The following is a 15,598-nucleotide window of genomic DNA, read 5'->3' as shown; positions in this document are numbered from 1 at the left end:
CTCCCTTGCAATAGATTATGGTGTACTAAGTGCCATTAGCAAGAAAGGAAAACTTCACTTACCCATACCTAGTTTTTCCTTCTTTGAAATGGGCTCTTGGTGCTGCATGAGACCCTACCAACACATTACCTAATTTTGCAGTTAGAAGGGAAACATCTCAATCCTCCTTTCCCTTATGGACCATTCCTGGAGAGAAATGGAGAAATTTGGGGCTGTCTTCATTCTGGGATCTGATTTTGCCTAAGTCTTCATTTCCATTTTTTGGTATAACTACTGAATAAATAAAATATTGTTCCTGGAGATGATTAAATTTTTACAAGTTATAGTTTGTCTTTTAATCTTAGGTTTGTCTGGGAGTTGGACGATATCTTTGCATGGCACAATGAAGTCACATTGCAGAACAAGTTAGCCTGGGTATAGTAGGCAGCATAGATGCATTCACAAGGCACTGCTCAATTTAATTAGCCCTGCTGACAAGCTTGGCTACTTCTGTGCCCCACTACAGTGTAGTCATACCAAGGGAGTTCTCTTTTTAAAAAAAATAGATGAACCTCTGTGCTCAGATAGGAAATAATCTAGTCATAATGGATTCCATACCACTGGGTACCAACTTCAAGGAAGGACAACTTATAGGGAGGTAAATATATTTTACCTTTTTCCACCATATTGCGTATTCAGTGCACAGGATGTTCTGTGCTCCAGGGATGAATCAAGGGTGTGTAGTGATGGAGACTTGCTTATAGGCTTCTTGCCTTGGTTTTTGCAGAAGTTGGAAGGTGTGTAGTAGATGAGGCAAGGGATTGCAGGAAGAGAAAGAACAGCTTCATAATTAAGGCAGTTGGCCCTTGCCCGGGAGGACTGAATCTATGCCTGCCTTTGCTGGGGAGTTTTCTACATGATTCTAGGCAAGGCATTTCAGAGGAGTGCATTAATCGTGCATTCTTCATTTTCTGCTGAGTGCTTGTAACCACAGCTGAAGTGAATGTGACTCTGCTCTGAATATATAAAGTGCAATGTAATATGAACTATCCTGCTAAGTACATTGGAAAAACTGGGCCCTAAGTGTCTCAAATTGAGTCTATACTAATGGATACTTTTCACGCATTCTTTATTTTAGTCCCCCATCTGTAACGTGAAGTAATTATACTACTTCATCTTATACAGGTGTTCTGAATATATTATCGTGAATGTTGGTGAACCAATTAGTTATTATAAATATATGGTCCATAGGAAGAGCCTGTGTAGTAATTAATACTTCTGTCTTCAGAACAGGATTTAATAGGGCGCAGCTGAAGTTTGGAGATGCACACTGAACAGCGAGGATAAATAAAATATTGTATTCCTATGGTTTGTTTTGCAACAAACAGAGGATGGTTCTTATGGAAAAAACAATATGCGATCATCAGGGATCCTGATTTTCTCTGTTTAAAAATCCAAAATGTTTTGATTAATTCCCCCCCCCCCCCGCCCTCCATGTTTTTCTGCAATTAAAATGAAACACCACTATATATAGGTATCAGCTGAACACAACGTTTATTGATATATTTACCATTTTAAAGCAATTTGGAAGTCTACCAGTGCCTCAGTCATTATAATAAAATACATTCTAAATACCTATATATTTTGATGTTTGATTTTGGGTTTTTTTTATACCATAGAAAAATCAGAACTCCCCCTGCCCCCTGTGCTCACCATGATGGAGGTCCAGCTGCAGCTGCCGCCATCCACACCCTCCTCCTCTTGCTTCTTTGTGACACTGAGCAGCCCCGATATGCTGTTCCCCTGGCCCGGCCCCTGCCTCTTCCCATGCTGTCGCCCCTCACTCCCAGCCCCAAGTCTCCCACCCCCAGCCCTGCCAGTGCCCTTCACTCCCCAACCCACAGTCTTCCCCCCACCAGCCCTGCTGGTGCCCCTAACTCCCAACCTGCTGCCCCCACCCTGAGGTCCCAGCCCCCAGTGTGTGGGAGATGGGGTGGCTGTGTGGGGAATGAGCTGAGTATGTGGGAAAGGGAGGGTGTGGGCACAGGTGACATGTGCAGTGGGGGCATGCGCCCCTCTAGATTTCTGCACCCACAGCGTGGCATGGCACTACACCCTGGCCAAACTAGCTCCAGGCAGGAGCTGCTTCTGCAGCCCAGCAGGTGGGATCTACTGTAGGAGGGAGTACTGTGCCACCATGGCCAACAAGGTGAGGAGCAACAGCATGGAGTTGTGCCCCCCGCTGCTGCCAGGCAGGTAAGGGGCACTTCACCTTGGCAGCCATGGGAGCACAGCGCTTCCTCCTACGCCAAGTCTTACCTGCTGGGCTGCAGATGCAGCTTCTGCCCAGAGCTGGTCCAGCCAGGTTACAACTCTATGCCCCACTGTGTGGGTACAGAAAACTAGGGGCCATGTGGCCCCCCCCTGCCTCCCATTCATTGCCTGTGCCCCCACCCCCCGGACACATTGCCTATGGCTCCCCTCTCCTACATTCTTACTTGGAGGGAGCTGCAGGAGCTGCTATCTACTACACTGCCCGACTGCCATGTGCCTCCTGCTCCCCCCCAGCCCCAAGCAGCAGTTTCTCGGGTTTTTCTCCTTTAAAGGTGAAAATCCACATTTTGCCACATTTTTTTGTGGTAAATGGAAAACCCAGCAAATGGATCCAAGTGATTATGTAATGAAAGACTGTACCATAATGTATGTTGAGAAGAGGGTTAAATTAAAGTCACACAGGCAAATTTAATATTTCATATTTCCTAATAATTCGGTTGTTTCACTTTGCATCATTGTTCTTTTTAATTCAGTATTTTGTGAGTAGTAATTAGTTATGCGTAATTATGGTACATCGTGAAGTCATAGCCTAATTCTTTTAAAGCTCAGCATCTCTGTTTCAGAAAAATCAGCATTTTTTGTTTGTTTGAGCCAACTGAAGTTAAGTGAACACAGAAATACATTTGAAAATTGCTGTCTCCAGATCCCGTGACTTTGAAGCTGTGCTAATAAGTATATATTTAAACATACCAAAATACCAATAGGTATTAGTAGGTACCAATAGGTATTTTGGGTATATCTGAAACGTAAAACTTCCAAAATAGGATATATTTCAAATCTGGGTGGAGAATTTTTTTTCCATGTTTGCAAATTTGAATGCCAAGTAGCACCTTATAATATTAAATTTTACTGTTTCAGGAATAAAAAATAGCTCAGGAAATCCTTACTGCCACTAGTCATTCAACAAGAAACAATGACTTAAAGATGTTATCAAGTATGGAAAAACTTACTAATCTTGGTAAAAATTACTTGTTTAATATTCCATATTTACTTGATTAGAAGATGAGTTCCCCCCAACCATTTAATATGGGGGGGGACCCTAATCTTACAGTCTAGCACGAAGCAGTGTGGGGAGGAGGGGGAAGGGACCTGCTATGCCTCCAACCACAACCTGGAGTTGGGGTTGCGGCTGGAGCCAGAGCCATAGCTGCTGTCTGCCCCACCACCACCCACCCCATTCACTCCCTCTTCATACACTGTCATTCCTCCCCTACATCCCCTACCCTCCCCCGCCCCCCTCCCCCCCACACTTTTTCTTCTCTCTCCCCCTCTGCTGCACTCCTTACCTTTGCTCTGTACTGGCAGGCTCCATCCCAGCTGCAGATTTTTCATCCCCTGCTGACTCCATCCCTTTCAACCCCCCCACCACCATCACTTTTTCATCTCTTTCCCCTTCTGCTCCTATGGAGTCCACCCTGCTGCTGTGGGGAGGGCTGGAGCCATGCTTCATGCTCCTGGCTGCAGCAGGGATGGAGCCTGCCAGTGCAGAGCAAAGGTAAGGAGGAGTTAGGGGGCTTGAGGGACAGGTGTGGAAGGAGAGACGTGTGAGGGGAGGGGGGGAGATGGGAGGAAGTGAGGGGGACCTGGAGCTGCTGCCTGCCCCACTAATGCCTCCCCATCTGCCCTACTACATGCCCTCTCTACTGACTCTGCCACTATCTGTCCCCTGCTGCCTGCCCCATTACCACCCCACTCATCACCTCTCCTCCCACCACCTGCAGTAGTTAGGGGGGATGAATTTAAGATGATCCTCCAATAATTAGATTCCATACATAGAAAACTATAAAAAAAAGTATACATTTTCTTTGTATACGTAACAGGGGGCCTGCTTGGGGCCGTTCTCAGAGTGGCCCGTCCACCTGTTACGGGACCGGGACCTGGCCCGTCCGCCTGCCTTCTCGCCCACCACGCTTTGATGTTAATTGATTAATAGATGTCAATTAAGCAGGAGGCTGCCCATTTCCTGCCCCGATATCAGGGGGTGCTATCTGTGGCTCCTTTCCTCCCCTACACCACAACCCAAGCCTCGCAGATGGCTTCTAGGTGTTCTTATCATCACTGGCCCCACACTGGGCCCCAAAATCCTTCTATCAGGTCCCCTCCAAGATCCCTCCATTCCAACTATTTTCCCCTCTCGGGTGTGGTCCCCCCAGGACCTTTGGCTACTAGCCCTGGCCCACCTCCAGGCCAGTCGGGACCCCAGGCCCTCAGCTCTGGGCGTCCCTCACGGTGGGTCCCTGGCCCTGGCCCCAGCATTGACCAGTCAAGGGTACTCTGTCAATCAGGTCCGAGTCTCTAGCCCCTCTCTCTCCCCTTGGGTCTGCCCTTCAGGCCCTACAAACAAAGGGGTTACCCACCTGGTTGTGGGGGCTAGGGGTTAAGGCGCCCCAACCTGCCTTTCACTGGGGTGGTAACTGGCCTGGCATTTCCTGGGGGCTCCCATGCCACTGGGAGCCCCACCAGGCACCCACTCCTGGCAGGGTGCAGTTTTAGGTCGTACTCAGGACCAGGAGCCTCCTGACCATCCCCTACAGCTCCTCCCTTACCTCCAGATGATACCCACAGCTCTGCAGCCAGACGGTGTTGTTGCCTGTCCCCCAGCAGCACAACTGCCCTGTTTATATGGGCAGCCCGTGATTCCAAAATGGCTACCCTCATCAGGCACCTGGTGGCTGCCAGCCCCAGGCCCTTAAAGTGGCAGGCACACACAGTGCCCTGCCACAGTATAGAATCTAACTGTTGGGGGATTGTCTTACATTCAGGTTCATGCTATAGTTGAGTAAATACAATAAATACAGAACTTTTCTTGTTCCCTTTGTTCCCTGAACATGATTTATTCTACAGGACTTCCCTTTGCTCCATTAAAACTTTTAAATTCTTATTCAAATCAAAAGACTTATTAGGAAGTACAGCTTACCAAGTTTTGTCTAAAGAAGAGGAAAAGATAGTGTCAGATCCTCTTTGTTGGTTTACAGCAGCTGAAGGATGTGGTGGACTGACTTTAAAATTTTGGTTAGGAACATAGGAAAGTAGGGCTAAATGGGATCTCATTAAGTCATTCTGTGCAGTCCCCTGCTCAAGGCAGGATCATCCTTGACAAAAAACATCCTAGCCAAATATCCATTTAACCTGTTCTTGAATATTTCCAGGAATGGAGATTCCACAGTTTCTCTGGGTAATCTGTTCCAATGCTTGACTACCCTCATGGTCAGAAAGTTCCTCCTTGTCTCCAACCAAAATTTCCTCACTGCATCTCCTAGTCCTGTCCCCTGTGGCCTCAGAGAAAAGCTCATCTCAAATTATCCCCATAATTGCCATTCAGGTATTTGAAAACTGTTATCAGAACCCCCCTCGGTCTTCTCTTCTCCAAACTAAATAATACAAGTTCTCCCAGCCTTTTAGCATTAGTCATTCTCCCAGGACCCTAATGATTTTTGTCACTGTATTGGACTCTTTCCAATCTGTTCACATCCTTCTTGAAGTGTGGGGCCCAAAACTGGACATGGTGCTCCACAGAATGCCTCACCAATGCTGAATAGAGCAGAAAAATCACTTCCCTTGATTTGCAAGTGCCACTCCTATTAATTCAACCCTGTATGCTGCTGAGTTTCTTTGCAATAAGAGCACACTGTTGGTCATAATTCATCATATAATCTACTGTAACCCCCAAATCCTTCTCTGCAGTATTGCAGCCTATCAAGTTATTCCCCAGCCTGTATTTGTGCATGCAATTATTCCATCCCAAGTACACGACTTTGCACTTGTTCCTTTCATTTGATTGAGTGAGAAACATTTCTCTAGTCTATCCAGCTCATTCTGGAATTTAACAGTACCCTCCGAAGTGTGCAACTCCACCCAACTTGGCATCATCTACAGATCTGCTAAGCAAGCACTCGATCCTATCGTCCAACCCATTAATGAAGATTTTAAATGATGCCAGAACAGGACAGACCCCTGGGGAGCCCTACTTGATACTTTCTACCAACAAGACACTGAGCCAGTGATAACTGCTTGTTGAGTATGATGATCCAACCAGTTATTTATCCAACCTACAGTACTTCCATCTAGTCTGTGTTTCTCTAGTTTGGTAATGAGAATGCTATAGGGGACAGTGTCAGAAGTGGTAATGAAGTCAAGATGCATCACATCCACTGCTCTTCCCCCATCCACAGAGCCTGTCACCTAATCATAGAAGGAAATCAGGTTGGCTAGGCATGACTTGCTTGTGGTGAATCCATGTTGGCTCTTCCTGACTACCTTGTTCTTCCCCAGGTTCACAGTAGAATCCTTGAGGACCTGCTCCATGATCCTTCCAGGTATAGAGGTCCTACTGGCTGCTCTGTAATTCCTGGGATCCTCAGTCTTTCCTTTCTTAAAGATGAGAACCATATTTGCCACTTTTCGTTCATCTGAGGCATCACCCAATGTCCAAAGAGAATAACCAAAGGCTTAGCCTATTCCTTCCGTACCCATGCAGTATTCTTACAATTTTCCCTAGTAATGTGACCAAGTTTCCACTTCTTGAGTCCAGTTTCATGTAGCAAGTGCTACAGCCTCATGTGATTAATTCCTTGAGGTTAAATAACGATCTCTATCCCACTATCTTATTTTTCATCCTTGTTTCTCTTTCCATTTAAATGATTTTGTCTATGGATTAATATACATTATAGCACCTGTAATTTTTCCCCTTTGTGCTAAATTATACATTGCATGTAAAAGTTACTTATATTTTGGGAGAAGGTAGAATTCAACCTAAAAGACTGTCTTTAGTGGCATTCTACAGCACTGATTGCAATTCTCAAATGCTAAATTAGAGCGTTTGGGAGAACGATGGGATCTCTGTATGCCCAGCTTCCAGATGAATAATCTCTTTTGTGTTTACTATGTCTAAATCATGTCTTTCTCTTGTGAGGAGCACGATACACAGCTTGGAGGGTGGATACCTTCCATGAACTTTGACTTTTACAAAAGTGAACATCACATTCTTATTTTCTGTTGCAAAAGTAAAAAAACCCTTCAATTTGGCTTAATAACTATGAATAAAATGTATGGTAATGTTAAGGTGATGTTACTGCCATGATGGTCCAGCAAATAAGCGAGCGTCAAGAATTATTGTGGGTGATATCTTTAATTGGACCACCTGAACATCAACCAACTGAGATCATCATGCAGAACATCAGCCACCTCCCTGAAAAGGTCATACGTGCAACCATGGATGTCACCAGCCTGTACACTAGTGTCCCACACCTGGAAGGCACAGCTGTCTGCCTGAAATACCTACAGGAAAATGAACTACATTCTGATTTGCAGTGAAAATTTATCTCACAAATATTCCATTTCATCCTCACCCACAACAACTGACAGTCCTCCAAACCATGGGCACAAGGATAGCTCCCCAGTATGTCAGCTTCTTCTTAAGCAACCTGCAAAAGGAGTTTTTAGAAAATTGCATCACAAAACATGCAGACAAGTTTGTTACTCTTTCCAGAAGTCCAGTAAAACATAGTCATTAATAAACTTGCATTATTTTCATCATCTGGATGAAACACCTGAACTCACTTACATTGCGGGTTTAACAACTACGTACCTTCACTCAAATCTTGTCTGGAATATTCCTACACTTTCTAAAGATCATCTGTATCTGGAAAGACACCCTACAGACTAGTATGAGCAGAAAATCCATAAACCATCACACATGTCCACAAAACAGCAATCATCCCCAAAACACCAGAAATATGGTGATCTAGAGTCATGTCCTCAGATTTCACCACATCTGCAGTGAGGAGAATACTTGTGACATCCATCTTACCAAACTGAAAACTGGCTTTACCCAGCAAAGACAATCCAGCAGAGCAATAGGCCATATCCTTGAAAGGGCTTCTGAGATACCTTGCAGACATGTACTACAATACAAGAAAAGAAAACCAGCTGACTGCACACAGTTGGTTGTCACCTACCATCCCACGCTTGACCTTTGAAAAAGATACTCAAACTATAACCCATTCTTCAAAAGGACTTGACCTTGAGAAAAATTCCCCCCTTTCCCTTCCCCACCCCTACCTTAACAATAAATGCAACAATAAGCACATCTTTACTGCCATAACAATGAACACTCCCCACAACAAAGCCATCAGACTCCATGGATCATACATATGTCTATCCTAGAATGTGGCACCAGTGCACCAAATGCTCATGACAAGTATGTGGATGAAATCAGAGAAAAACTCTGCACCAGAATGAATGAGTACCAAAAAAGATCAAGGACAGAGACACTAGAAGGAGGTAGGAGAACATTTTCCATACGGAAATCATTCCATGTTTGAACTCACACAACTGTTCTTGTGCTCAAAGGAAATCTGCCCAATGCCTTTATAAGATAAGCATGGGAACAGATATTCATTAGCCTGTTGGACAGTAATGCTCTGGCACGCATTACACTTAACCAGCTAATCATGCCTTAAGTAGTTACCTGGCCACATGTTAATTTATTTAATGGTGGATCAGCTGATGGTGCACCCATGCAGCTGGGAGTCCGGATGACCGAATGGGGTTCTCAGCTGCAGGAACACATTGTGTGCCCCTGTTGGTGGGAGCTTCAAGGGCACACCATGCCTGCAAGGGCACACCATGCACTTCCCTGGGAGCTTGCTATTTGCCAGTGCAGGGGGAGCTCAGGATAAGACTCCTGAGCTCCCCCTCACCCAGCAATATGGGATGATGGGCACTTGTGGCATGGCAGGAGGTGCAGCTGTGGGGATCACACATCACATCCCATTGCTCCTTTAATTGCACGATTGCCAGGGGCCTAAGTACCAGAAATTTAACATAGACAATGACGTCACTGTCCATTATAATCTATGTCAGGGGATGGCAACCTATGGCCTGCAGGGTGGATCTGGCCCATGAATAGATTTGGCCCTCGGCAGCTCAGGGAGTCAGCAGCATGCTCTAACCACAGTGGCAGAGAAGTCATCCCCCTGGGTCCTGCTGCCTGTCAGGTTAGGTTTATTCTGTCTGTGGCAGGAGGGGATGCACCCCTGGGGTCCTAGTGCCTGCCTTTTTCTATCTGTTCTCTTTGCAATGTCTGCTGATCGCTATGGGGCAGGCGGCCTGCATTGCAATCAGCAGCTCTCAATAGCAAATGGTTACCAACCCCTGATCTACCTGATACTCAACTCTGCACTTCACAGGTTATGCGACCTTCCCAAGCTTTTGTTCCATCTGCTGCTTAGCTTTGTTACGTCTGCTTCTTTCCCAGTGGCCTGAGGAAGGGTACTGTGCGGTACGTGAAAGCTTGCCTGTGCATATCCCAACCATACAGTTGGTCCAATAAAAGATACCACCCACAAGCATTCTTGCCTCTTACAATAAAATGTAAACATACTTTAATTCATGTCAGGTAAGCAATAATCATGTTACATCGTCCAAGTCGTTACAGAGACTCAGTTTGAAAATTATTTGTTTTCCGTAGCAAATTTGAATAATATATATCCTTATTTATCACCAGGGATTTGGGTTTTCCATTTCCCAAGGGAAAACGGAGAAAAACACAGATTTCCCCTTTTACCCCAGGAAAACGCAGATTTCTCATTTTATCAGGGAAACCTGTGGATTTCGCAGTTTTGCAAAGAGCTCTCTGCAGTTCCAGCCTCAGGGGGCTGGGAGGGAGCGGGAGGAGGGAAGTCAGGCAGCCTGGAGAGCAGCTCTTGTATGTAAGTGGGGGTGGGGGTGAGATTGAGGCCCTATAGGGAGAGGGAATGAATTGGGCAGAGCTGGGGCTGGGCTGAAGCTGCTGCCCAGGTGGGCGGTGCATGGGTCTTGCGTCTGGGACGGGACTGCAGGCAGCTCATCTGGGGGGGTGGAGAAGGTGGGACCAGCTTTCCACTGCTGTGCACACTCCCCGGAGGCATGGGTGGGGCCGTGCCCTCCAGATTTGTACGTGGGAGCGGGCACGAGCTGCCTGATGTGGGCTCAGGCTCCCTGCCCTGCTGCCCTCCCCTGGGGTCTCCACAGCCCAGTGGGTGCAACCTAGCACTACAGGGCACAGTGGGGCTGCATGGGGAAGCTGCTTGCTGCTGTGAGCTACACACTGTCCTGGTGACACATCCCTTGCCCATGCAGCTGCAGCAGGGGCAGCAGCACAAGATCGTGTCCCTCGCTGCTGCCACACGTGCAGGGTATGCATCATCAGGGCAGTGCAGAGCCCACAGTGACAAGCACTTCCTTGCGTGGCCCTGCTGTTCCCTGTAGTGCCGGGTTGCACCCACTGGGCTGTGGAGGGTTAGGGTTAGGACAGCAGGGCATGGAGCCAAAGCCTGCAGCTGGCAGCCCGTCCCTGCCCCATGCACAGACCTGGGAGGCACAGGTCCATCCCCCGTCCGCCCCCTCCCCCCCAGGAGTGTAGCAGCAGCAGGAAGCTGCCCCCACCCATCCAAGCCCACAGCGGGGAGAGGGGAAGGGAGAGCCGGGCTTTGCTCTGCTGCAGCAGCCACTGCCTCCTGGCAAGGCCAGGGGGCTGTGGACCAGGGACCCTGGCCCTGTAGCCCTGGCAGCTGGGGGCTCCATCCACCAGGGCTGGGGAGGCAGGGGGCTGTGGGTAGCAATTGAATTTTAGAAGAAGTTTGGATTTGTATTCGGTATTTTAAGCTTGGGTTCATTTCTTCAAAATACATCTAATACTAGATATTTTGAAAGGAGTTGGACATCAGGCTACCCTAAAATTAAGTTTCAGAGAAATGCATTACAAAGCTTTCTTTTAAGCATGAGTGTCAAATTCATCTGGCCCCATGGACCAGATGAGTGACATGGGGCTGGGCCAGAGGCTGGGTCAGGTTCACAACCTCTCACCTGCGTGCCTGATTCAGCACATGCAGCACCCACCCAGGCTGGTCTGAGAACTTGTCTGAGTGAGCACCGTGGATACTACAGCCCCGGACCTAGTCCCAGTGAGTATCACAGGTGGTTTGGGGCTGGCCAGCACAGTATGTGGGTGAGTGGGGCAATGCTAAGGGCTGAACAACAGCTCCACAGGCTCGATACGGCCCCTGGATTGTGTGTTGGACACTCATGTCTTAAAAGTATGTATATAGTTCAGTACCCATGATGCACCTTAATGTCAGAACAGTGATATTTTGACTTTTATAATTTTTTCGTTAATTAAAGAGTTTTATTCAAGAATGAACTTCTTAGAATTGTATATGAACTTGTGTTGCCTTAAGCTTCGATGGGTGTCATATTTCCTTACTGACAATTTGCATGTAGATCATTTAGCTAACAGCATTAATTTAGCTTAATTTTATTTGAAGTCTCAATATATCTTGCTCTTAGTTTAAAAGGAAAACCTGTCAACTTCAGCCAATAATCCAGAATGATTACTGATCTCTTTTTTCCCCCATAATTTTATTGCAAGGAGGTTGGGTGATCCACCAAAACCCTTTTTCCCGTTGTATTGGTCTGGGATGTGTTGATCTACTTAGGAATCTATATATAAATAGATTATAAAATAGGTTGTGGTTATAGAATTGTGTTCACTTTATCAAGAGGAAAGTGGTGGTACCATTACATAGTGATTACAACCACTTTAATTCAGTGGTGCCAGACCTTTTCAGTCCATGGTCCAAGTGAGCAGTGTCTGGTGTGTCCATGGACTGGATCTGGTCCATGGCTACACTGGGCCACAGCTTGGTCTATCTGTGCAGGAATGGGCCCCAGTACCTCTGTATGGGGCTGGTGGCTTGGGTTGATCCAGCAGCATGGGGCTTGGAAATTGGGCAGCAGAGGAGTGGTGCCAGTGTTAATTACCATTGCTCTCCCACCGTAAAATTTCTAGACCTGTGGAGAGACTGCAAGCAAGATGTGGGATAGGATTTGAACACCATAACTTAACTGAATCGAACGTAAGAGCTGTTAAAGTAGGGAAGTAAAGTCAAACCTAGAACATCTTCCAAGCTCACATGCATGAAACCAAAATGTCCTTTGGCATTACTGTTAACTCGAGTAGAGTTCTCCCTTGCCCCAGACTGAAGCGCAAGTGGGGTAGACAAATAGCAAGACTCGGCCAAAAGTGGACCCTTTAAGGAGGGATCCTCTAATCATCCTCAGCAAATGTAACTTTAGCCACAGCTATAGTTATTTCCATAACATGGTATATAAATAGTCTCTTTTGCTGAAAGGGATTCATTCTTGTGAAATGTACAGTAACTCAAGAAGTACAATGTTTGTAGGCACAGGTTGAGGGAAACTATAACTTCTCCCTTCTCTCTCTTGCCCTTAGACTTCCTCCTGCTACTCACCAGAGGGTCTGATCCTACCCATATATCAGGTATTGCACTGTCTCCCCTCCCATCTCCACAACCCTGAGTGCTACGGTCTTTTATTTATTTTTAAAATCTGGTTATTTCTTCTTTTGGAAATCCAAGAATCCTCTTTATGTATTCCAGTATGTGTAACAGTATGGTAATATTGATATCTAGCTTAAGATCAGCATAGATGATCTGATCATTCCTTTTAACCTTCAGATCTACCAATGAGAAAAATATTAATAATTGGTTTATTTTTTAGAGACTATTTCCCCGATATTCTTTTCCCTTTGCAGAGTTCCAAAATATGGAGCTATACATCACTATAAAAAAGGCCCTGTAGCCAAGTTTGTTACCCTGTCCAGGAGTCCAGTAACACATAGTCATTAATATTGGTTTTTAAACAGAAGTACAGGAAGGCATGACAGAGTTCAGAATTCTGAATACCATCTATTATGCATTAGATCTCCTCAGTACTTACTGGGATAGATGTACTGTATTGGTTGGGTTATAAACCTAACGTTTTCCCTCTAAAAGTACCATAAAATTGCTCTTTTATGTAAGGTTGGCCTATGATAGTGGCTTCTGCATTTTCAATGTTCGTACTTGTGCATGCAGTTAAAAATACCAAGTCAGCATTTTTTCCAGTTTTTCTTTATGTACATTCAGTCCTTTCATTGGTGGGATTTTATAAGGGCAGTAGCAGCTCAAGGACTTTATCTGCAGTTTTCTACTTATATTCAGAACAAAACCTGTTTTTCCTAAAATCAGACTTGAAAATATGGGACCAACTTATGCAGGCTCAGAACAATATGGTAATTCCAAACCTTTTCATTATGGGTGATATTTAAATCCTGATCCCAATTTGTTTTCAAATACTAGTCAGTTTTGACCTCTAGGTCTAGTACTCAATTTTGGAGAAAAGGTGCTTGATGTGATTTTCAGAGGATTATTTTTAAGTCTATTCCTAGATTAGATCCTTGTGAATATTTGTGGGACACCCCCAGTGACCTCTGCATACAGGGTTTTAGACTATTTGGTACTGAGATTTGATTTTTATTTGTACCCACTAAAATGACATTCTTTTCTGGTTTAGGAATAAATCTGACATCTTTTTGTATCTCTTTATTGGTCCAAGAATTCCACAGAACTCTTTTGCTGATCCTGTTTTAAGGGGTATTTTAATTTTTAATGCAAAATTTTGCCTAGTTGAAGTTTGAAGAGCCTATAAAATTTATTCCAAGAATTCAAGATGGGTTCTACATCTGGATTTTGGTTTTGCAGCTACAAATGTATTCCAGATTACTGCTCACCTTCTTTGCTCCTATTAACTGGAAGTCCATCTTCAGCCTCAATTGCAAATACTCATCCATGTGCCAGATCTTACAAGCCCTTATTCAGTCCAAACCCACTGGATAGCTAACAGCCTCTGCTGTAGCTGGTGATTTTTAATTCCCTATTTTCTAAATTTGGTAAAAAACTTGAAGGGCTTTAATTCTAGACCTTTATGTTACTCAGGACACAGCTTTAGACTGACTGCTTTCCAGTTGTTTGCCTTGAATATAATCCTCTGAAACTACAGCCAGCAAGCACAGGTGTAATTCTTTGGCACCATAGGGCACATCCAGGCATGCGTGGACATTTGGTCCCTGGGGACAAGTAGCAACGGTGCATCTTGCAAAACTACTTCTTGTCTCTGGGGAATGCCTGTGCCATGTGCGCTTTGGTGTGTGGCAAGTTGCGTAGGGGAAGCTGGGGCCAGCAATGTCTGGGGGCCTCCTGGACCTGCAGCCATGGTGATCCTACTAGGCAGAGCCTGGCCAGCAGCCGTAGCATGGCTCCGAGCAGCCCGACTCCACTTTTTAGCAGCACATGCTGCCTGAGCGTTTGCTGCTTTGGGGTTTTTTCCCCCAGTTATTTTTGACCCCTGGATATCCAGCAGTCAAAAAAAATTGCAGGGGAAAAAAACGCAGTAGTGCATCCTTGGGCAGCATGCCCTTCCAGTGCGGAAAACTCTGGACTGTGCAGTATGTGGCACTGCAAATGTGTTTTTAGTGCCACATATTGCATGACCATGCTCATCTGGACGTGCCCATAGGGGCCAAGTGGACTGTCGTCCAAAAGGAATCCTAATACTTATTCCTGGCAATAATTGTTGCTTTTCTAAAACTCTTCCTTAGCAAATTTGCATTTTTGTTCCATACCTGACACCTTAAACGACACATCCTTCATCCTAGAATTTCTGGAGTGCTTGCTGTGACGTATTCAAGGAATCTCTCAACAGCAACTCTCAAAGCTTATTTTTCAGAAGTACCTGTTAAATAAACCGAGGAATCCTCTGTGTCAGTATCTTGGTGTACTATAACAGATCAGTCTGCACTTACCACTGTTGTGGTTATGGTAGAACCACAAATATGCAAAATACATACCCTGAAACCCAGGTTTAATGACAGAGGACAATCGTCTCCTCTTCGTAATAACAAGCCGTGGGAATTTCCATGATACTCAAATATTTACTAAAGAATTGAGCTGCCTAAATTAATGCTTCTCTTGCAATTTAAACCTCAAAATAAGTAAATAAATAAAAGGATGGAATAGGTGCATTGAGAATAACTTTTTGGAGCAATTGGAGACATTAAAAATCATTATTTCTTCATGCAGCATCTTCAGTGAGCTAGGTGCTGACCTGACAAATAACTGTGGAGTTTGCTGCAGAGAGCTGTCTAATTGTAGAGATAGTCACAATGGCTAGGGACAGACATTCAAAAAGCCAGAGCCTGAATTGATTCAATCTTTGCAGGTTAGTCTAACCTGTAAAGATTGAACTGATTTGCAAGTACACAGACATTCACATTTAATTTTGGAAATGCAAGCACATGGCTGCAGTGGCTCAGGCTAGCAGCCAGGGGAGTCCTAGAGCAGCTCTCCCTTCCCTTTGCAGCAGCCACAAGGCTGGCAAGAAGCTGACCTCAGGGATGTGGCCAGGG

The 15,598-nt window shown here is 45.4% G+C and overlaps 1 protein-coding gene across 3 annotated transcripts in view; it reads left to right on the top strand.

The window, feature by feature from the left end:
• CTBP2 (C-terminal binding protein 2) overlaps window positions 1-15,598 on the top strand; it is a 269,000-nt gene that overhangs the window by 151,258 nt on the left and 102,144 nt on the right. For 2 of the 3 annotated variants that reach the window (XM_006026580.3, XM_025207560.1), the window contains exon 3: window positions 12,587-12,634. The exons of the other annotated variant lie outside the window; for it this stretch is intronic. In XM_006026580.3, coding sequence (XP_006026642.1) covers window positions 12,587-12,634 — 48 coding nt within the window. The remainder of the gene's footprint in view (window positions 1-12,586; window positions 12,635-15,598) is intronic. 3 annotated transcript variants of the gene reach the window in all.

The sequence above is a fragment of the Alligator sinensis genome, unplaced genomic scaffold, assembly GCF_000455745.1.
Source record: "Alligator sinensis unplaced genomic scaffold, ASM45574v1 scaffold193_1, whole genome shotgun sequence".
In the NCBI taxonomy this organism is placed as follows: Eukaryota; Metazoa; Chordata; order Crocodylia; family Alligatoridae; genus Alligator; species Alligator sinensis.
Note: the sequence above shows the minus strand (reverse complement) of the source record. Positions and strands in the feature narration are given on the sequence as shown.